Source organism: Heptranchias perlo, chromosome 6 (assembly GCF_035084215.1).
Source record: "Heptranchias perlo isolate sHepPer1 chromosome 6, sHepPer1.hap1, whole genome shotgun sequence".
NCBI classification, from domain to species: Eukaryota; Metazoa; Chordata; class Chondrichthyes; order Hexanchiformes; family Hexanchidae; genus Heptranchias; species Heptranchias perlo.
Window position 1 is genome coordinate 75,149,337 of NC_090330.1, and position 24,051 is coordinate 75,173,387.

The following is a 24,051-nucleotide window of genomic DNA, read 5'->3' on the forward strand; positions in this document are numbered from 1 at the left end:
CTCTACCACAGAAGGCTGTGGAGGCCAAGTCAATGAATATATTTAAGATTGAGCTAGATAGATTTCTAGACACAAAAGGCATCAAGGGGTATGGGGAAAGAGAGCAGGAATATGATATTGAGATAGAGGATCAGCCATGATCATATTGAATGGCGGAGCAGGCTCGGAGGGCCGAATGGCCGACTCCTGCTCCTAATATATATATATATCCCAATCTGACTAAAATGCAATCTAAAAGCAAACAGCAAATAACCAGGAGTGACATCTTCACAAGACACTGGATGGATACTCCTGCACTTGTTTGGACTGATGCAATTGGAAACGTCATGTTAGGTGCAAAAAAATGGCAGTACACTGATGAACTTGATGTACTATAGGTATCCGAAAACAAGCGCAAACCACTGATAGACCCAAGTGTAGAACTTTCAGCCCCATTATTAAAAGTTCGCCCTTAATCTATCCTCCTCTTCACCACGACTTTCAAATGTTGTCATTTCTCAGCTGAAGGACAAACACTTTTCCCGTTTTCTTTGAATTGCAAGGCAGATGGTCTGAAATCATTAGCCCATTGTCAGCAGTGATGGAGGGTAGATTACTAGTATGCTTTGCTTGTAATGGCAGGTGCACAGCCCTGGGACTGCCATCTGCTGGGAAGGAAATGTTCTGTGTTTATTCTGCAGAGATGCTGAAGAGATTGTGCTTCAGTTAAACAACAAAATAGAAGTCTGCCCTCTGTAACACTTTTTTTTTCTCTCCCCTTCAGCCTTTTATGGTCTGCCTGAGTAGAGTGACGCAGTGCCTAAATATAGCCACATGTTCCATTCATTATTACTTCTTCATAACACTAGTGCAGGCTGTTATCTTCTAAATGAATTAAAGCCTCCCCCTTTATACGCCAAGCCCACAGCTCGAGGAGTAGGCGGGGACTGCAAGATGACTCAGATATGGTTTCAGCCCTGCCGCAGCTGCCTTCTGAAGCGAGCGCTTTTCTGTAATTGGACATCAGAGGGGGAAAAAAACCTATCCAGAGCATGTTAGCTGTCTGTGTAGATTTTCAAATGATGTTACCAAAGGGTTGAAAGAGAAGGAGTTCGGCAATGATTGTGGGAGAGGCTAGAGCAAGTCTAATGCCCCCTCCCCCGCTAGAGTAACACAATCACGCTACTGTGAAAACCACACACACACACAAAATCAGTACCGCCAGAAAATCACCAAACAGGAGAAACCACATTCAGCATCATGAAAGTAGAAGAGGCTGGTTCCCTGAGTAATTGAAATGATTGCAAACGTGGCAAAAGTGAAGAATCCAAAGTGACAGAAATGATTACACTTAGTACCGGTTCATTCAACTTCGAGCAGGAGCCTAATTTAATTAAATTAGACAATAACTTCATATGAAGAATTTGACAATTTCAAATCTATCCATGGCAGATTGTGCACTTTCTGATGAAAATATAAAAAACACACCTCTAATTTGTACATCATAATCACAAAACAGTACATTTTAATGTAATATCACAATGATACAGATTAAGGCACTAGAACTGAAGAAGGTAACAGCAGGAGGATGTAATTATTTCCGGCGAGCAGTGGTTTATATAGCAGGAATGCACGTTAGTGGATTAACATGGAATTTTACACCTCCGGTAGGTGAGGTTTTAATTTGGATTTAAAGGATTTCCCAAAGGAAAGAACTGTGGATAATCTAAAACCATCACCACACAGATATTAGTTTTTGTTTAAAACTATCAAATTCTGTGTATCATGTTTGGTTACATTCAAAATGAGAAGTCATAATAAATTATATACGTATATTCCTTTCAACATCTGGTGGAAATAGCGAACCACAAAATTGTGACAGAATGCCGAGTGTTGAAACCAAATTTATGTTTGGATGATTACTGTCTTTGACCAAAAAGAGTAGGAAGGGGGCCCACATTTCCTTGCTTAAGCTTAATCTATCCTTCACATTACAAAACTTCCTTTTTTTGCATACTGTGTCACTGCTTCCTTTGCCTGAACCAAGGAATCACCCTCTTAGAAACCATAACTGTGGAGAGGACAAGATTATTCTGCCTCAGAGGCAAATTAAACATTTTATATATCCTCCATAATAACAAGCAATTGTCAGTCATTGTGACATCAGCATCCATCCTCCAAACATGACTGCTATCAATGACAATAACTACGACTTCTGGAGGATAACACACAAGGGATTTATTTTTATTTGCATCTACAATATACGTCACCATCCAGGTTTGACACGTGCCAGAATTCAGCTGAACCCGGGTAGATTTTAAACTGGAACATTTCAGTTCTGACGGAGGAATGTTGTTGCTGATGAATTTTCTATGTGCAACAAGGGATATGGAGAAAGGCGGGTAAATGGAGTTGAGGTACTGATCAGCCATGATCTAATTGAATGGTGAAACAAGTTTGAGGGGCCTCCTCTTGTTTCCACGTACCTTAGGTGGTCACTACAGAACTACAGCCAAGGTGGGGATATCAATCTCCTATTCCCATGCAGACCTCACTCTGAGAAGACAGCAACCTCTATGACAAATCTATACAGCTGAGGAATTCAGCGATGCCTGTTGGCAGTTCATGAAAGGAGATGGTCATACCCTCCGCTTTTTGCGGCAAGACGCACATTCCCTCCTAAGACTGCACTCACCTGGTTCCATTATTATCTATCCAGTCATAGCCACAGAATCACCTGCAATGGCTTCTCTCTCCGCTCCCGCATCGTTAACTCTGGAGTCCCCCAGGATCTATCCTTGGCCCCCTCCCATTTCTCATCTATGTGCTGCCCCTCGGTGACATCATCCGGAAACACAATGTCAGGTTCCATATGTATGCTGATGACACCCAACTTTACCTCACCACCAACTCTCTCGACCCTTCCACTGTTTCTCATTTGTCACACTGCTTGACCGATGAGCAAAAATTTCCTCCATCTAAATATTGGGAAGATCGGAGCCATTGTCTTCGGTCCCTGCCACAAACTCCGTTCCCTAGCCACTGACTCCATCCTTCTCCCTGGCCACAGCTCGAGGCTGAACCAGACCGTTCGCAATCTTGGCATGCTATTTGACCCTGAGATGAGCTTCTGACCACACATCCGCTCCATCACCAAGACCCCCTACTTCCACCTCCATAATATCGCCCCGTCTCCGCCCCTGCCTCAGTTCAACTGCTGCTGAAACCCTCATGCATGCCTTTGTTAACTCTAGACTTGACCATTCCAATGCTCTCCTAGCCGGCCTCCCATCTTCCATCCTCCATAAACTTGAGCGCATCCAAAACTCTGCTGCCTGTATCCTAACTCGCACCAAGTCCCATTCACCTATCAACCCTGTGCCCGTTGATCTACATTGGTTTCCGTTCCGGGAACACCTCGATTTTAAAACTCTCATCCTTGATTTTAAATCCCCCCATGGCCTCACCCCTCCCTATCTCTGTAACCTCCCCCAGCCCTACAATCCTCAGAGATCTTTGCGCTCCTCCAATTCTTGCCTCTTGCGCATCCCCAATTTTAAATCGCTCCACCATTTGGCGGACATGCCTCCAGCTGCCTAGGCCCTAAGCTCTGGAATTCCCTCCCTAAACCTCTCCAGCTCTCTCCTCCTTAAAACCTACCTCTTTGATCAAGTTTTTGGTCACCTGTCCTATTTTCTCCTTATATGGCTCGGTGTCAAATTTTGTTTGATAATGCTCCTGTAAAGCACCATAGAGTGTTTTGCTATGTTAAAAGGTGCTATATAAATGAGTAGTTGTTGTTGTTGGGGGAAAAAACCATTACTGCTTAAAGTGCGTAAACATCTGAGATATTCTTGGGGAGGTCGACTGCCCAAATGTCACCAGGTTCCATGCCAGAAACAGTACAAGTTTGTCCTCCACCCTAATACTGGTGTTTTCCATACAGCAAAAGGAAAATAGATCGGACTTGATTGCCCATTAAAGGGCAGAAAATTCATAGGCTGGTGAGAGCAGATGCTGAAACCCCAGCCTAGTTTTCTAAATATCTTCCAGCCGGTTATTTATGTGGGGGAAAGGTTGAAACTGTAAAGAGGGCACCATGCGGGTTTGAGCCAGCAGCCTCATGTTGACGATACAGACAACCCAGAGGAACTGGAGCCTGATCAAATAAGCGAGCTAACTGATGCGGCTGGAAGGGCGGCAGCACAAACTTCTAATCCTACCTCATTTTAGGGTAGAATTAGAATTTGAAGCTAACCTCTTTGTATCTCACATGAACCAAGACCGAACAAATCAAGAATGATAAAAGCAACTTGTGCAAACTGGTTTATTGTCAATATATAATGACAGCGCAATTAATGGGAGACGTTAATGTCGAATCAAGTACAGGGTGTGCTGTTCATTTACTCTGACAATAATCCTAGTTAGATAGTTTGTGCCTCCTACTGGTTCATTTAATAGTTCCAGGGTTCCACAGGAAATGCTGCCTGCATCCACTTCAGCAGAAAGGAGCCAGTAAAATAATGTGGGGCAAGCAGCAGACCATTGCTGTATCATCAGGGACGATGGGGATAGTGTTTACAGACTTTTCACTTCAAAAAATAAAAAGATAATTTGCATCGAGTATTTGTTTCGGGCTGAAAAAACAAAACTGAACAAATCCAGGATCGATGTATAAACAGAGAGCAAACATTACTAGTGGATACTCTACTGACGTGACCCATGGTTACCATCACAAAGAATGTCTGCCAGGGTCCATTAATTAAACATAACAGGAATGCTTTCTATTTGTCAGCAGATAGTTGACTGACGAATTAGAAAAAACTATCAGGGGTAGTTTCAAAAAATGTGGCCCCTCATCGGCCTGCAAAACCTCCTGCTTTTATATAGCACCTAATCGTGTCCTCAGCACGTCCCAAAGTGTTTCACAGCCAAAAGCTCACTATTGTTACAGTCAAACATAGCAGCCAATTTGCACACAAACAGCCAACGAACGAGTGCCCAGGTGATCTGCTTTTTCAGATAGGTTGGGGAAGGAACATTGGCCAGGACACCAGAACTCCCTGCTCTCTGCAAACAGCGGCATGGGTTCCTCTATATGCACCTGATGGGGCCTCACTTTAACATATCATCCGAAAGATGGTACTGCACTGAAGTGTCAGCCTGGAATATGTGTTCAAGTCTGTCATTGAGTTTGAACCTAAAACCTTCTGACTCAGAGGCAAGAGTGCTACCACTGAGCCAAGCCCTGTGGCAAGTTAAACAACACAAAACAAACCTTTGTTAACAATTATGAAACAACCCTAGAGAACAGGGATTGTTTTCGTAAGAGGTAAAACTCAAGTTTACAGCGATACGTTGCAGGCAGCAAAAAGGAAAGTACTTTTCTCTCCTCACGAGAAGCTTCTTAAATATCTCATTAGTAATGAAACTTTTCACTCCACATAGAATAAAAACGGAGAACAATGTCATTACTGTTTCAAAGTGTTTTACAAAGTAAACAGTTTTTTTTAGTTAAAATGTCAACATGCAACAGTTTTTTTTTTGAAATTGCTTAATTTCAAATCATGGCATCAAAAAAGTACTGCAGCAAGTCTGCCAGTTTAATGTCCCAAAATCTAAACTCACTCTCCTGCTGGATTCCCATACCATTAATATTCATTTTTTCAAACAACTACCTAATTCCCTTCCAAAAGTACTGAATTGGCTTCCTTTAACAAGAGTTTGTGACAGAGAATTCCGATTCTACCCACTCTCGTGTTAAAGAATTTCCCTGGCCCCTTCAATTCTTATCGTAAATTTCTGCCCTGCTGTTACGAGTGTTCTCTTCTTGTAAAAAATCCTGATGTCACTGTTGAATAAATGCTTGGGAGCTCCAAAACACGCAAGTGTTAAAAACACAAATCAATTTTACTTAGAATCCACAAGAAAACTACCCACTGAGAGATGAAAGCAAAAGAATGTGCACAGTTGGAATCAGTCAGTTCCAAATTGAAGCATACCTAAACCTTTGTACTAATGTGTTCTACAAAAATTATTTACAGTTATCAAAGTGCCCTTATTTGCCTTAGTCCTGCATTTAGATTGTAACTTCAGCATCACTGAAAAGCTTTATAGATCCAGTGTGATGTCAAATCTGGTTTAGAAAATGCACTGGTGGGTCTCTCGACCCCCTGAGTACCCCTGGAGTTAAATACTTAGACAGGCCGGAAGCCCTTGACCATGAGGCCTTCAAACGTTTATAAACGGCTGGGAGCAGAGCTCTGGCTATATAAGTGTATACTGGGAGGCTCAATTCCAATTGCAGCCAGACAACACAAGCGAGCTGTGCCTGGCTGGCACCTACGCTGCAGCCACTGAACCCAGATGGCTGGCTGCAGAATAAATGCACCATGACTTTGTCTGTGTGCTGTGACTCTTTTGTACCCAGTTTTAGGTCAGTGGGGAGAACTCACCAGGACATGGTTAGAATTGAACGCTTGGTTGCCGCTGCTCAGATTCTGTTTATTGCCCTCGCTGCATGTAAACACAACATTGTTTTCCTGTAAATACAGCCCTGGTGTCACTGTAAAGCCATCAAACTGTATTAATAATCCAGAACTAAACAAAAGACCTGAGGGCCAATTTTAATTTGGGGGCCGAAGCGGAGGCAACGCTGCCATTTAAATTAGGCTCACTCCTCTGGGATGGGTGGCCTTCCCATGCCTGAAGTCAGGCAAGTAAAAATGGTAGGGGGGGGGGGTGGAGGGGAAAGAAACGTGGCGTAAAATCTCCCTCAATCGCCATCTTAACCCCCACCCGCACCTGCTAGGCGGAGGGGAGTTATAATTGGCCCTCTGCACAATTTATCTATTTGCTCGCTGTGTTAAGATAACTTTATGACAGTACAAGAAGCATTGATCAGGTTGCATTCTCCCTTTTCAACACTAATTCACTTTTTAACCTCTTACATATTTCTTCCTGAACTGGGTATTTTCTCCAGCTATCAACTGATCCTAACTCACCCTCAACAAAACCACTTGGATGATGTCCTTTGTTAGTTTTGCTCTCACACAACCCCTCTTTTAAGCTACAGGGTGAATCTGAACAGACTGCACACACTTAAAAAAGTGATACATTGGGGATGAAATTCATATTCAGCAGGGGTGCAAAACAGGTGGTTTAACATCTCATCGTAAAGGCAGCACCTCTGACAGCACAGCACTCCCTCGATACTGCACTGGAGTGTCAGCCTAGATTATGTACTGAAATCTCTGGAGTGGGAAAAAAGAAACATTTTGATTGTACAACTACATAAACCATATTGTAGAATTTTGGCAGCTCAGAACATAGAATTGGAAATGTGCATGATAACAGTATTTCATTCTAAAAGTATTCTCAAGACAATAGTCTTTTTTTAAAATATTGAAATAGTTTAATGCAGAAATGCTACATTAATTCTCAAACTTTATTTTAAAGGGATCATGGTAGCAATAATTTGCCAGAAGAGAAATTCTCTTTTTGTTTTAAATTAAATTACAATCTTAGCATTGAAGGAGAAAATGCATTCAACCAAGCGACCCCTTCCCTCAAATAGGAATGTTCAAACTATGTCTGTGATATTTATGGGACAGAGTGCACCAACCAAAACCTTACTTTAACCTCCAGAATGATAACCTTCTCATTTCAAAAACATCCATTGCCTAACTCTGTAGGTCAAAAAACAAGTGAGCAGCTCAACCTTTGGACGAACAGTCTGCATTCCAGTCAGGAAACTGAGTACCTGACAACTGGCAAGCAGCTGACTCACTTGTTTTTGTAAAGTATTTTAATCACTGCCCATAGTGAGTTACAGACATGAAACCAACTGCAGCATTTAAACACCCGCAAAATACATGTACATATCGAGGTACGTGCACAACTTTTGAGAGTGAGTGGGTTCAAATTGATGGTGAATTGCTGAAATAATTAGTGATACATCGGAGGAAATATATAAATGAATGTTTAAATAGTTCAAATAAAAACACAAAATGCTGGAAATATACTGCAGGTTCATCATCATAACATTTTGGGTAGAATCCTTTTTATTTACTTCCGCCATCAGGTTTGAAGGCTTCAGTGTATTAAATTCCTACAGTATTTGGTTTGAATTACGTGTATTGCAATTGCACACAAACCCAAGGGGTGATTGAAACAGTAGCCACAGAACATAATGAATTAAAAAACAATTGAGAAAACAGTCCTTCGATTAACTAATCGTAATACAGCTCTTTAGTCTGACGCTATACAACAGCAACTCACCACATAATGGTGTTTTCCTCCCAGCCTGCAGCCAATCTGGTTCCCTCACGGCAGACTGCACTTTATGGAAACAAACAAGTCCTGAACTTCTCAAGAAGCACATTTTCCACCACACCTGAGCCCTGTGATACCCATAATGACAACCATCATTGTAGCATTAGCATTTTCCTGATTGCCAAAGGCATAAGGCAGAGCATTTAATGAATGGAGTAAACCAGGGCATATTTTTACTGGTACTATCCTGTTGTGGTAGGAACAGAGTAACAGAATGTCTGCCCTCACTAGAGGGGTCAAGAAGTTATTAAGTCAACCAGAGCCATGTTGAAGTTCAATAGTTAAACTAGGACAATGTCTCATTAAAAGAGTGAAGCTTCTTAGCAAGCCATTTTTATAGCCTTCTACCTCATTAGTAACTATTTATCAAGGAACTCTGCTGATACTAGCTGCAACCCACTCATAACGTCACACTAATGATCCAAATTAAAAGGCAAAATTAATTTCCATCAGAAAAATGCCAGAGGTGAAAGAATTCCAATTAGTAATTTTTGCATCAATTAGTTAATACTGCCCATGCAATTATCTACTAAAGTAATTGAAATCAACACTAGGTATAGGATACATCACAGTACTACCTTCTAAACACTATATGCCAAAGCAGGACATGGACTCACAGACTCCCAAGACTGGTAACTGGTCTCCGAGAATGATATATCAATGTTAACCCTTCATTGTTAGCATAAGCTTAGGATGAAAGCATAGAATATGACCAAATTAAAACTGTCCAAATATCCAGCTAATGGATGGGTGTTCCTATTGTTAATGACTGGAGGAAATGTTCACTTTTAGCATCTTTTCCAAAGAAACTGTAATAAGTGGCTAGCAGAGTCAGTGAGCAGAGCTCCATTTATCCATTAGCCAGTTTTCTTCAGGTCAGAGCCCCTTTGCACTTTCCTTAATACAGTCATTGCAGCCAGCCTCACAAGTAGAAACAGACACACACGCACCCTTCCCCATCAGTATTCTGCTTTTAAATAAACCCCAGAATATACTACAAAATAAGGTTGTATCTTATATATAATGTAAATGTAAAACTTTATAGGTAGAGTGATGAAAGGGAATGTGTGGTAAGTCACAGTGTAGGAATATAAGTTTTTTTTAAACTTTAATTCTCCTGTGACCACACATTTAATTCATACCCACACAGAAGACAAATGCTTCCTCCTCACCCAATTATTTACTTCCTTTTTTTTTCTTTGGCCTGGGCCACACAAAATAGGCAGATGATCTGTTCCCAGGTAGGCTTAGAAGAGCAGCAAAATGGGAAGCACCCAGTTTGCTCATACACCAACGCAGCAGAGATCACAAAGTTAGCTGAGCAGGAAATTCAACCTGTGATCTCTCTTCACTCTGTGGCGTGGTGCAATGGCCGTGCAATAAGCTGAGTCACCGAGGATAAGCCGTGTTAAAGTATTGATATAGAATAGAATCATAGAAAGGTTACAGCAAAGGAGGCCAGTCGGCCCATCGAGTCCGCACCGGCTCTGTGCAAGAGCAATCGAGCTAGTCCCACTCCCCTGCCCTATCCCTATAGCCCTGCAAATTTTTTCCTTTCAACTACTTATCCAGTTCTCTTTTGAAGGCCATGATTGAATCTGCCTCCACCACCCCCTCGGGCAGTGCATTCCAGATCCTAACCACTCGCTGTGCAAAAAAGTTTTTCCTCATGTCACCTTTGGTTCTTTTGCCAATCACCTTAAATCAATGTCCTCTGGTTCTTGACCTTTTCGCCAGTAGGAACAGTTTCTCTCTATCTATTCTGTCTAGATATATTTTAAGTGACTGGAAGACCCAACAGCTCACAAGTACTATAGTCATGAGTTACAGAGAGACTGCTCAATCATCAACTATAAAAATGATATTTAATGGTTTAACACTCCATTCTTTTTATACCATCATTGTTGTAAAGTCATTTATTGGCAGTGAAACACTTTGGGACATGCCAGGGATGTGAAATGCACTATATTACATACAAGCCCTTTCTTTCTTTAACATAAAGGGGTACAATTTTCATTAAAAAGCCTTTTTTCCCACAATTGTTTGGAAGCACATAAAGAAATTGCATAAAATGTGTTAAAACACATTATTATGTCACTTTCTTTTCTTCTTCCTCAACGAGAAGTTTCCCAAGCTCATTTTCACGATGTTGCTTTCCATTCATTTTTCTCCGTCAAACTGGCTACTGCTGGTTGACAGCAGAGTGATTTGAATGGCCTCAGCTGCATACTTTTGCTGCTCTCCTTGTGCTGAGGTGTAGTTCCAAAAGGCATCAACAGCCACTCAGTGCTTCACGCAGGAGGCTGTTCTTCATGTGTGAGCCTAGACATAGAGTGCATGGGGAATTTCTTTGACAGTATCACACAGCCAACCCTGGTCCTGTCCCCACCTGATATCCATATGCTGGCACTTTTTCAGCAGAGCCAAGTTACTGGATAATATTCAGAAGTACAAACTCAGGCTACCATTCCCAGCCCAGGGGCACTGAGACCAACTGCTGTGTTCCTTCTGTCCACCTCAGAAAGGGCCTTTCCGGTACCAGGCTGCCCGGTGTGAATACCCACTGAGTTAAGCATTTCTGAAGCAGCAACAAAATGCATGAACAAAGGGCCGGGAAAACTTCTTAATTCAGCGAATCGACACTATTGAAAGAAGGGGAGATGCTGAGTGGACTGGAATGGAGCAGTGGCTTTAAATTACTGAGTAGTTGCTGTACAGAGAGGATTGATGGTATTGATTCCTTTGTGGGTTGTGGGGTCCGAGAACCTGAAGATTTTTAAACATCAAACACTAGGGGCCTCGTTAGGGGGAAATTCCAGAAGGAGGATTAGAATCCATTCCAGTTCAGACTGGGCTATTTGTGTCTGAAAAAAATGGGTGAAATATTTTATCACTAATGTGGGAATATATATTATTTCCGAGTTTTTCACAGTTGGGTAAGTTAGTTACAGGCCTTTGTAAGCTGTGCATTTGACCTTGTGACCACCCCCATCTCCCTGTATGCCAGCCTTTTCTTCTCTTCCAAAGGCCAGCCTTTTTTTTAAATATGCAAGAGAGCTGAGCAATGGGATTTTAATCTGTTCCAGGGCAGGCTCCTTGGACTTTCAGTATGGGCGGGTCCTCCGAGAATCCGCTCAGTATATCCTTCTGGGTGCCTTGGACGGCCAGAATTAATTGTCTTGTTTGGCATCAGAATTCCCAAGTGACTCTGCATCTGGTGGACTGGGATTGGGTTCTACCCAGGCAGTTGCCAGCTTACGTTGCCCACCTGGAACTTTTAACCGTCCTGTTTAGGAGAGAGCTCTGTGCCTGTGTGGGTACATACATTCCAACAGCTGGAAGTGTAAGTGTCAAGAGCTGGAGGAAGGGGGAAATCCCTGCTCTCCATACATTTAAATTTAGGTAAGGTGGGTTTAAAGACTGCCTGGGTGGTCCTGAGCACTTTCTAAACTAGATTTGACACCTCACTGGATTTACACTCCATGCAGTCAAACTGAAGCATCGAGAGTCTACCCGCTGCAAGGACTCTTGATTCGGCTTCACTCTGGGGTCACGACAGAACTTGACTCCGGACGTGCGCCAACACTTGCAGTCTAAATGCACCCCGTGCTGAAAGCAGTGAGATTGCCATGTTTGCAAGCTTTGTACTGTCACTGATGAAATTCTTTCTATTTATAGTTCACTTGCTTTTTAAAAAAAATATAACAAATCCATTTTTTTTATAATCGTTTGGACTATTTTAGCTGTGAAAGCTTTCATGTAAACAAAAGTGTTTTTAGACCATAAATTAATAGCTTCTGAAATCCATTTCCTAACCACGAACAATGCCAGTCAGTATTAAATCAAAATCTAATTTTCCAGAAGTGTTGTAAATTGAAGAGTTAAAACATTCTTTTCAACAACAACTGGCCTTTATATAGTGCCTTTAATGTAGAAAAACATCCCAAGGTGCTTCATAGAGGCATAATCAGAGAATGGATGCTGAGCCAAGGGAGAGGGGGTCAAAAGCTGGGTCAAAGAAGTGGGTTTTAATGAGGCTGTCAAAGGAGGAGGCGAGGCGGAGGGGTTCAGGCAAGGAATTGCAGAGTGTGGTGGCTGAAGACATGGCTGCCAATGGCAGGGCGAGGGCGAGGGCAAGGGGGGGGGGGGGCGAAGGAAGGGGGATGTATGAGAGGCTAGAGTCAGAGGAGCTACCATTGTGAAATGAATAACTTTTTGGGGGGAGGAGGTGATTTAATTCTCCGGTCTTTATATATGATTGTGTATCTAAATAAAGCTGAATGAAATCCACTTCGGAGTACTCGTCCGGTTACCATCTTTTGTACTTTACTAATACTCTCAGGAACCTTTAGTGAACAAATTATTAAGCACTCTGCCCTGGAATTTATGCATACATTTCCCGTGCTTTGTACATTTAGTTTTTAGCAGATTAACAGACCAACAAAAAAGCCTTAGCTACAGAAAGTGTCTCGACTCCAATCCATCAATGTCCACGCTACAATCCATTTCTCACATTCATCCCCCTAAAAAGAGTCAATTTCTCACTGTGTACATTTCAACGACTCTGGAAAAACACACCAACTAGTGCCACATACAGAAATGAGCAGCTTTCCCGTTGCCCCTAGCAAAAGCAGCTAATAAAATAAATAAATCACAGACAGGCTGGCAGCTAGTGCTAGACTACCAGTTACAAACAAGCTACATTTTTCAATGCCTTTTGGCATCCAAACGTGCTATTTAACATGAATGAACAGAATGTGGTGCCTTTTTATTAGGGTGGTGCCGATCCAATTTTACAACAGATCACTCCAGTGACTAATCAGGCACCCAGATCAATTCAACCGCCATATAAAATAACACAACTTCCTGATTAAATATGTTATGGGAATCTTGCAATAACATACTGACATCATACTGAACAAGACTCAGCTTGTTGGGTGACTTTCTTTTCATCTAATACCTGCGCCAACTAGTCCACTAACAAACTAAAGACATTTCACTGTTTTTTTTAAAAATCGCAATAATGTCACCGGTGTTCTGGATATGAACAGCCTGATCAGAAGTGCTCATGGTACTGTGCGTGGTGACCATACCAAGATAACCCAGCGATTACTTAACTTGCTGTGAACCAAATTAAACTGCTTTCAAAAAGTATATTCATCAGCGGCTATGTGCTTTTGTCTCAAAGTGACCAAAGTGATCGACGCATAGATTTCTGCAGAAGTCGGAAACATTACACAGCAGTTAATCTCACAAATCTTATGTTCTTAGATCACTTATACTGCTTAAGACATACACGTCAAGAAAAAGCAGCATGAAATGTAACATAATAAAAAGCATGTGGAATATCCTGGTACAGTACTAAAATGTTGAAACACTCAGGACGTCTAGCTGGACACAGTTATCTTCTCAATTACAACTACAATTGTGTATCTATGTATCTAGGATCCATTTCAGCTCTTCCCTAATACAGCTGAACAACTGCTGTGAAACTCAGCTGACATTGTAGCCTCCTCGTTTAGAAATAAGCCCAAAAGAACACCTGCTAATTCAGCTTTTGGTTTCAGTTTGACTAAACAGAACAACCAAAAATCTCAAAACAGACGAAAATCAATGCTGTGATGGAAGCAATCATTTTCAATTTACTAAACTCATGCTTCAGACCCTACATGTCCTGGAGAAAAATACAGACTATCAACAAATATTCATATGTGAATTTTACAACAAACAAGTCACAAACCTAAACTAGGGTTCATATTTTGCATTATTATAGCTGCACTTTGCATTTACTGCACATTCCATTACCATGACTGCTCTCATTAATGATTTCAAGATGAAACTCAAAACTTTCTTCCTCCTCCTCCTCCTCCTCGCCACCCGCCCCCTCCCAACTTCAATTGAGCCTGTGCGTAAATTCTAAACAGGTGAGAATGAATCTTGGCTGGGTAAATCCAAAGCAAGCATTCCATCTCTGATTTTTGTTTTTTGCCCCTCGTATTTTGAACTCTATTCCCTGATAAGTTACACAGTTAACACTTTATAAAAAGCACCAGCCCACACCACTCTGTAATTGTAACAAGCTGAAGGAGATTTATGCTCAATATACAATGCTACAGCTTTTTTTTTGTAAATAAACAAAACTAAAATCAAATATTGAAAATCTAAATAAATAGAGAGAGACCAATTCGAGAAAGACTTTTACATAGTATTTGACATATGACATAGTATCCAGTATGTATCCCTCACCTCTGAGAATCAACTGCAATAAAATTACAAAGAGCTTCCAGTCAGTCCAGCAATACAAGAGTTCAATTGGCTTTTTTGGGGGACAGGTGTCAGGCGTGCATTTAACCCTTCTAAATAAAATACCACAGAAATAACCAAACAGCTCTAAGTTCCAAATCCTACTTTCCAAGATCCCTGATCTATAATCAAAAATCATTGGGAAGGTTTGCAAAATGGAACTGGCTGTCCATAAAAATCTAAAATAGTTCCTCCCAATTACTAATACATTTAAAGCTATAGTGGTAAATACTTCAAAAATAAATAACACCTTAAAAGATAAAAATATACACTCGACAAACCTTCAACAGCAGCAGCTTGGTCAAAATTCTTTGACACAAAGTCTATGCTGGCATACATGCTAGCATCTATACCATTAATACTTCCTTTGGGCTGAGGTGTTGATCGACATCGTGCTATTTTCTCGCATCTCGTCAAATCGTCATCCATTAAATCTAAGGCAATGTAGTTCAGCCCGTTCTGGAAACCAGTGGAGGTTTTGCGGCACATCGGGCTCCCTTGTTCATCTTCAGCTTCGTCATTCTTTCTGAGAGAAACATTTTCAAACGAAGCAGAACTGTGCCTCTTGGGATCGTGAGCAAATGAAGGCGAAACAGGTGTGACAGTCGTTGTGGAAGAGAATGTCTCTGAACTATGTCGCCTCCGTCCCTGGGGATCGGCGCGGATTACTTTAGCACCCCGATTGGGATCTAATGGTGGACTCGGAAGCATGAAGACCTCCACCCCAGGCATCTGATCAATCAGAGAAAGTCTTTTCACACCTATGGTAGGGCTAGCCACTTGGGTACTTTCATGTTTTGGTGAAACTGGTGGCAGAGGTGTCGTGGCAATTCCAAATGCCATTTCTGTATAATCAGTCTCATCTTCTAAAGGGTTAGAGAGGCAGGATGTCCCAACCTGACCTTTTAAGTAAATGTCAGTTGGTTGACTTCTACTGGAGCATGACACTGGCGAACTGGTTACTGCATCAAAGGAACCGACAGGAACAATTCCACTCTTTGGTGACTGCGAGTTGAGATCGAGGTTCATGTAATCAGACACCGGCGACCTTCTCTGAACATTACCAGAGTCCAGGGAAGGTAAAGAACTTTCTAGTGACACAGAAGTTGGGGAATACACAATTTTGTTACTGAAATCTATATTAATATATTCTCCTGGGCTTTTCGGTTCAGGTGGTAAAGGATGCTCATTTGTACTTGGTAATATGTTGGCTCTTAGCATGTCCAGAGACAATCTGGTGGGTCTCATAGCTCTTCCTCTATACACAAAACAGTCATTCCGACTTTGCCTCACTGGTGTATGTGCTGCACGACTGACTACACAAGATGTGCTAGACTTTATATTAAACATTGGCTCTTCGAGAATTACACTAGCCGGCGAATTCATCAGAATGTAGTGATCATTTTCTCCGTTCTTCTGACATTGAGGTTTATAAGATCGGGGTAATGAGTAAAAGGAGTAGCTGGGCTTGGGAAGTTCATCACTTACAGGGTTAAAGAAGTAGTCTGGAGGAGTAACTGATGCACAGCGGTCAACGGGAGACATATTCATATATTCATCATTGGTGAACTTTCCGTCGGAACTCTCTACCGATAGCTTTGACCCGCACCACATTCTCATGTATCCATTTGTATCTGGCGAGCAGCTCTCTGTAGGAGAAATATTCTTGTATTCATTTATATTCACTTGGGAATGCGATCGTGGATTAATTATTTGTTTAGGGGCAGAAACACTTTTGGGGCTCATTGGCATATAATTGTCACTTTTGTTAGGTGCAGGTGCTACTCCAGGAGTCATTGGCATGTAACCATCATCACCAAGATTACTACATCCAGAGCTCTTTTGAGACCCTATTTCAATGTCACAATAATCTTCTGGATAAGGATTGTGGGCTACTTTGGGAGAGGCAGCATATGACAGGCGCCCTGAGGTGCCCATGCAGGTAGCTTTCATTAAGGTATATTCATCTAACGAAACTGAAGAAACCTGTGATGTTGCTCTCTGTCGGCATGGAGTAGTTAAGGAGTAAGTTCTTTTCCTGTAGCCCTTCTCCAATTCTGTACTTTCATCCCTAGCCGTCCGATAACAGCTGCGGTTACACTGGCCACTGGAATGTCTTTCCATTAACATATACCCATACAATTCGTTGCCCTCTCGAACAGGTGGTGTGTCAGTAAGGGACTCTGGTGTGTTACTTCTGTTCCCCACATATTGCCTTAGGTCCCCGGGACTAGAACCGTACTCATCAAAGGAAATAAACCCACCATCACTCGGGGAGCCTGAAACGGATGCACTGCCACTGGATGGCCGAGGTATAGTGTCCGAAGCAGACCCGTGCCCGCTACTAGATGACAAACTCACCGGACTTGTGGCAGATGGGGGGGAATGGGACATTGGCATTGACATCGATCGGCTATGGTGAAGAGAATTGTGCTGAATCACTCTTGAATTTCTAGACATAGTATTTGAACGGCTGAAGTGCGTCCTCACCATACCGGGGCTGATGGGGCTGCCAGTGACAGATTCTGGTCTGCACATGGAGCTATCACCTTCGCTGGCTGTCCTCATGCGACACAATGTGATTTTATTGGCTGGCGAAGGGGTCACGACGCTGTCAGTCCGCGATCTCCTCTGAAGCCCGGTCTGACTGGGAGGCAGGTTATTCAGGTGCCTCCTGGTGGGCACAGTGATGGGATTCGAACCTGAGGATTGACTCTTGCTCCTGGGCCGGAATTCACACAACTCTTTCATGGCTTTCATAGCTTCCAGGATGGTTTCGTGGATGTGCTGAGCTACCACCGAGTCATCCACCTGCATCCACAGCTCCCCGGGACCGGTAGATGCCGACCTGCCCACTTCAATGAAGAAGAAATTCTCCGAGTGTCCACACCTCCTGATGTTCATCAGTTGCAAGCTAACAGAGGGGACTTCGGAATTGAGTTTCACGAAGCCCATGCTCTTACTGGAAAGGCACAGCATGTAAAAGCCGGTGAGGTTTTTGGCTTGCCCCAAGCCTTTAGGCTTCAGGTTGACCTGCCACACTTCCTTGTAAACCGCAGAGGCGGGGGTGATCAAACCGTAATTGACCTCCTCTCGCTGCAGCGATAGCGAGGACGATTCGGGCACCAATTTGTCTTCGTTCAGCAGGTCCGTGAGGGCGCTGAACCAGCTCTCCTGCTCCTGCTCGCTGTCCGCCGCCACAGCGAAGTACTCGTCCTTAGTGTAGAGGGCGATGAGGTATTTGTGCTTGGCGTCCGCTCTCTTGTTGATGTTCAGGCAGTACTCCAAAGGGATGACCCTCTTCGCCGACGACTTGTTCCTCCACTTCTTCTCGTTCTCGTAGTACTCCAGCCTGGCCGGGCAGTCCCCGCTCCGCTCCTTCAGCACGAAGAACCTCTTGTGTCCATGTTTCTGCTTCTTCAAGTAGCCGCATTTCTTCACCTTAGCGGGGCAGAGGTATCCTCCTAAACCCCCTTTTAGTATTGGCGGACTTGCCATTCTTTAAGAGGGGGAAAATCCTCCAATAATAATATATATTTTGCTTCTTTTCTTCTGCTCCTCCCCCTCGTTTCTGCTTCCCAATGTACCAGAGTGGAAGTGTTAGCAGTAAATAACACACACCACACACATATAGACTGGCTGAAGAGCAAAACAACATGTGACGTCCCTACACACGCCAGCTTTTAGCAAAGCAAAGAAGGTGGCGGGCGGGGCGAGAGAGGAGAGGAGAGGAGGGAGGAGGCGAGTCCCTGGCGAAAACCCATCCAACAGCCTTTGCCATTGCTCAGGTCCGTAATCTGACAGCGAGAGCCGCCAATTACAAGCCGCCTCTCAACCCCCAGACCCCGGAGTTTCAGCTGCCCTCCGCCTCCTGGCCTTAAGGTAGTAGAAGGCGGCTAGTTGTGGAGTCGCTGGGTGGTATTTTTTTTCTATAAATAGTCCCTTTTAAATTGAAAAAAATCATTGTGCACTTATGTAAAAAGAGATCAATATGCACGTGTTTCCAGAGATACAAAGGCCAGTCAGGGTTTCTCCACTCTTTATATTTTTATTATTGGGATTATATGTGAACATAAGACGTAAAGGTGCTGTGAAAGAAATAACTGGAAGTGAGCTCAACTACCTTAAAGTTAGTTGCCATTGTGAGACAGGGAGCTCCTTGTTTATCACCAATGCGACAGGCTGAGCTGGAGATCAATAGCGTTACCATAGCTGCAAGCGCAGAGCAGGACGCGGGCGGTGCACTTTCATCACACCCAAATAAGCCTCCTGCAGGGAAACATTAGAGTACTCACAACAAAGTTACAACTTGCCCACTCTATTACCAGTGTACGGATATTTCTATATCCCCCATTTGAGAAACCTGCACGAGGTAGGGTTGAACGCGCACATTTTCCCACATTTAAAGCAGGGTCTGGAAGTGCAGTGTTTTCTTGGGTTCAGTTTGTATTGTGCTGTACTCCGACACCCGCTGTGCCATTGGGAACACGTCTCTGCAGCAATGAAAAGGCAGCGTTTAATACTCCGAGTTGTTAGACACAATTTGTGCAGGTTTTTTTTGTTGGTTGTTGTTTTGACTTACCTACCCGCTTAATATAGATATAGTTATGACTAAATAAAATATAATTTAAAACAAGCCCGACTCCCCTAGCAAAATGCAAGGGATTATTGTTTTAATGTGGGAAAAGGGGCGGAGATTAATTTCGACAGTGAGGCGTTGGAGTAAAGTTACTGACGTCGTTTACTTAGCAAACCAGGAGCCTCGCAGGTTGTTTACCAGCCGGTGAGCTGTCAGCTCGGAGCAGAGTCCTGCCCAAACCAAAGTATTATTGAAATCCCATGACTAGTTAGACTCGGAAAGGGCAGGGTTAATTTGCAATTAAACCGCAAAATTACAAATAAAAATGGAAATTACTATTTAAACACATCCATAACCCTTGTTTGCACGTGTTTTCCAGGTACTGTTTGCGCGTGAAGTTACTCTGACGTGTGTTTTAATGCTAATCTGTACAGACCTTCGTAAATGTCGAGTCATTAATTATTTTATTTTCCCATTGCCATTATGTGATTGTAAATTTAAATTGAATGCAATTTTCAGAACGACTGTGCGTACATTCATATTTTACATATGCCATTAACAGCTAATTGTTTTTCGGTTCAAAATGAGATTTAAGGGTCAGTGTGTGTGATTCATAAACAAAATATTGCAATAAACCGTTCTTTGGTTTTAATATAACCTTCAGTAAAGTTCCGAAGATTTCTAAAAATATAGAAGATACATCATCTTAATTGACAGTGAAAAATCACACAAATTTTCCTACCCTCTCCACTATATCACAAATATAAACGGACAAATCCCCAGCAGGAATATTATTTCTTTAAGAAGTGGTGCAAAAAAGTCAATGCTCTCTAACTAAAGTGCCTCCAGAACAATCCCTTTTCCTGTAAAATAAGCTATTATTTATGGGCGTCGTTTATTTATTTATAGTTTTTAAAATAACTGCCCAAATTTGCATTTATTGATTTTCCTAGTCTAGTTATTGTGAAAACGTCTTAATTGTTTTTCTGTTCAGTAATACGCTTTGTTTGAAGGATTATTGTCTGCACTGTTGACATTTCCATTCCTTTGGTAGCCAACTATATAATAAAAAAAGATTACCCATGCAAATTCTGATAGTTTAAGGTAAGGGATCACTTACCATGAATAAACATTTAAGCTTCTGAATGTAGTAAACATAAATTAGTTTGTTCAGTTGTTTGACGTTATCTCTTGTGTAAAATTTCTATTTATCAAATCGTAACCAAGAAATTCCAAAACCACAAGAGTACCAGCCCAGTTTTTAGTGTTTTATATACACCAGGTCTCAAGGCTGAAATGTTCTCTTGCATGGAGGAATAGCACCATTCTCAAAGCCATTCTTATTTGTTTTTCTCATCGCAAGGTCTGAGAGGCTGGGTAAGATAAGACCAAGTGATTGATTTGCAAACCAGTGAAAATATCAGCAACAGGAATTAATTGTAATGGTTTCAGGGTAACTTTTAAGAGAATATTCTAGAAATGAAAACCATTGCTAAAAGCTTCAAGAGACCAACACAACGTTTCAAACCATGTCTCAAACGTATTTTCTTTGAGTTTATTATAAACAAATAATTATCTGTGTGTACTGTTCTTCCTTCCTCACAACTGCAGTGTATCCAGCATTCTGGTTTTATGTAAAATGTTATTTTAGAACAAAAGGGGTTTTAATGAAAAATACATTTATACAAACATGGCAACTTCAGACCTAAAAGGAGAATGTTAAACCACCTAAATGTTGACATGAGTGGATAAACAAAAATAGACTTGGTTTATCATGTGTCTGCAGATCTGCGGCCAGATTTCAATAGTAGGGCTCCCCATCCTTTATCTGAAGAGTTCTCATATATGCATTGTCACAAACATAAGTAGGAATGTTCTCCCACTCTCTGCGTTGCTGTGTAATACAGTACATCCATCACACTCTGCAAGCTAACAGCCTGTGTAAGTATCGAAACATTAGGGCACATAAGAGAACATTGTACCGTTCACCTTTGCGTTATTGAGGCAACTGTCCTTTCAGAAAGATATATGCTACTCAAATAGATATTCTATGCTACATATGATATTTTACAAAAGGTGCATGAATCCTGAAATTGGGCATACTTTGAATTTCTTGTATTCTCACAAAAAGAGAATGAACAGACCAATCTGACCCAGGGCTGTGAATGCTGCCCTCAGGTGGTCACTTTTGATCCAGAATGACAAGTACATGATAGCTTATAGTGAAAACCACTTTTTTATAGTTTTCACAGAAAAATGAACAGAATCGCAAAATTTAATTCCCAAAACACCAGTAAATTTCTGGAATCCCATGTAATGAAACCAGAATTTGATGTATTATTTGTCACTATAAACCAATGTTCCTAATTGTAAACAAAGAGAACAGCAAAATTGGATCTCTAAAATACCTATAATAACCATATATACAACAGGCACACATATACATCACTCACTATACATAATCTACATGTATACATATCTATATTATGTCTACGTGCACTTCTTGTCAAGTTTTTCCATTATAAATTTCTATGTCCAATTTATAATGGAAACTACCTATGTAAACCTGTTAGGCTGTAACTACACCTGGTTTGGTGGCTGTACCTTAAAATCCAGTCATAGTACGTATGCAGTTTATTTTTAAAAAAAACAACTGCAGTTCATATACCTATACCAAGATTACCTTGGTACAATTTTGCAAGTTTCATTGGTTATAGGCTTGACAGAAAAATAATTCAAACTTAAACAATGCTGTGTGTTTGGTTTTGTTTGTGTATGACTGACAGTTTCTTTTTAAATTTAAGTGGTGAATTATTTAAAATCCAAAAAGTCCCTGTAACCCTTCTGGGATATAAAAAGAGCTGTTCTATTTGTATCTGGCAGTCAATTTAAAAATCTCTGCAAGAAGGAACAGGTCAGTTTGAAACTGCTGACAGAGAAAAAGAAAATTGATTTGAAACTTCCAAGATGAATATAGACTTCTGCATTGATAAAGTTAATATAGGAACATAGGAACAGGAGTAGGCCATTCAGCCCCTCGAGGCCGCTCCTCCATTTGATAAGATCCTGGCTGATCAGTGATCTAACTCCATATACCTGCCTTTAGCCCATATCCCTTAATACCTTTGGTTGCCAAAAAGCTATCTATCTCAGATTTAAATTTAGCAATTGAGCGAGCATCAATTGCCATTTGCGGAAGAGAGTTCCAAACTTCTACCACCCTTTGTGTGTAGAAGTGTTTTCTAATCTCACTCCTGAAAGGTCTGGCTCTAATTTTTAGATTGTGCCCCCAGTCCTAGAATCCCCAACCAGCGGAAATAGTTTCTCTGTATCCACCCTATCTGTTCCCCTTAATATCTTAAACTTCGATCAGATCACCCCTTAACCTTCTAAACTCTAGAGAATACAACCCTAATTTGTGTAATCTCTCCTCGTAACTTAACCCTTGAAGTCCGGGTATCATTCTAGTAAGCCTACACTGCACTCCCTCCAAGGCCAATATGTCCTTCCGAAGGTGCGGTGCCCAGAACTGCTCACAGTACTCCAGGTGCGGTCTAACCAGGGTTTTGTATAGCTGCAGTATAACTTCTGCCCCCTTGTACTCTAGTCCTCTAGATATAAAGGCCAGTGTTCCATTAGCCTCATTGATTATTTTCTGCACCTGTTCATGACACTTCAATGATCTATGTACCTGAACCCCTAAGTCCCTTTGGACATCCACTGTTTTTAACTTTTTACCATTTAGAAAGTACCCTGTTCTATCTTTTTTTGGTCCAAAGTGGATGACCTCACATTTGCCTACATTGAATTCCATTTACCACAGTTTTGCCCATTCACCTAATCTATCAATATCCCTTTGTCATTTTATGTTTTCATCTACACTGCTTACAATGCCACCAATCTTTGTTTCATCGGCAAACTTGGATATGAGACTTTCTATGCCTTCATCTAAGTCGTTAATAAATATTGTGAATAATTGAGGCCCCAAGACAGATCCCTGCGGGACTCCACTAGTCACATCCTGCCAATGTGAATACTCACCCATTATCCCTACTCTCTGTCGTCTTTCGCTCAGCCAACTTCCTAACCAAGTCTGTACTTTTCCCTCGATTCCATGGGCTTTTATCTTAGCTAACGGTCTCTTATGTGGGACTTTATCAAATGCCTTCTGGAAGTCCATATAAATAACATCCATTGACATTCCCCTGTCCACTACTTTAGACACCTCTTCAAAAAATTCAATCAGGTTTGTCAGGCACGACCTACCATTCACAAATCCATAAGAAGAAATGCTGTATAATATAAACGTTATTTATAGAGGATGAGTTTAAATAAAAGAAAGAACGTGCAATTATATAGCACCTTTCATGACCTCACAGTCAATGAAGTATTTTTGAAGTGTAGTCACTGTAGGGAATGTAGGGAAACACTGTTGCTAATATGCACACAGAAAGCTCCCACAAACAACAATGACATAAATGACCACACAATCTGTTTTAGTGATGTTGGTTGAGTGATAAATACCGGTTAGAACACCAGGAAAATTCCCCTGCTCTCCTTCAATTAGTGCCATGGAGCTTTTATGTCCACCTGAGAGGATTTAAAGTCTCATATGAAAGCTTATTACTTAGAGTTGCAATTTTTTATTTTTTTCACTCAAGGAATTAGGTGGAATGATATTTACTGTCAACATGTAACTGTTTTGTATGACAGTTACTTACTTGCTTGTTTGTCTTTTGCTAAATAAGTTCAGTTAATGGTTTTAAACTTAAAACGAGGTCTGACGGTAGGAAATTCAGAGCGTGGAGTCTAGAAAGTTGAATGTATACCAACAAATAACATCCCCTTCCCCTTTC

At 41.6% G+C, this 24,051-nt stretch overlaps 1 protein-coding gene across 1 annotated transcript in view; it reads right to left on the reverse strand.

Annotated features, from left to right (window-relative positions):
• LOC137323063 (insulin receptor substrate 2-like) overlaps nt 1-18,293 on the reverse strand; it is a 44,655-nt gene extending 26,362 nt beyond the window's left edge. Inside the window, exon 1 of the mRNA XM_067986462.1 lies at nt 14,898-18,293. Coding sequence (XP_067842563.1) covers nt 14,898-18,114 — 3,217 coding nt within the window. The 5' untranslated portion in view covers nt 18,115-18,293. The remainder of the gene's footprint in view (nt 1-14,897) is intronic.
• Between the last annotated feature and the right edge of the window lie 5,758 nt (nt 18,294-24,051).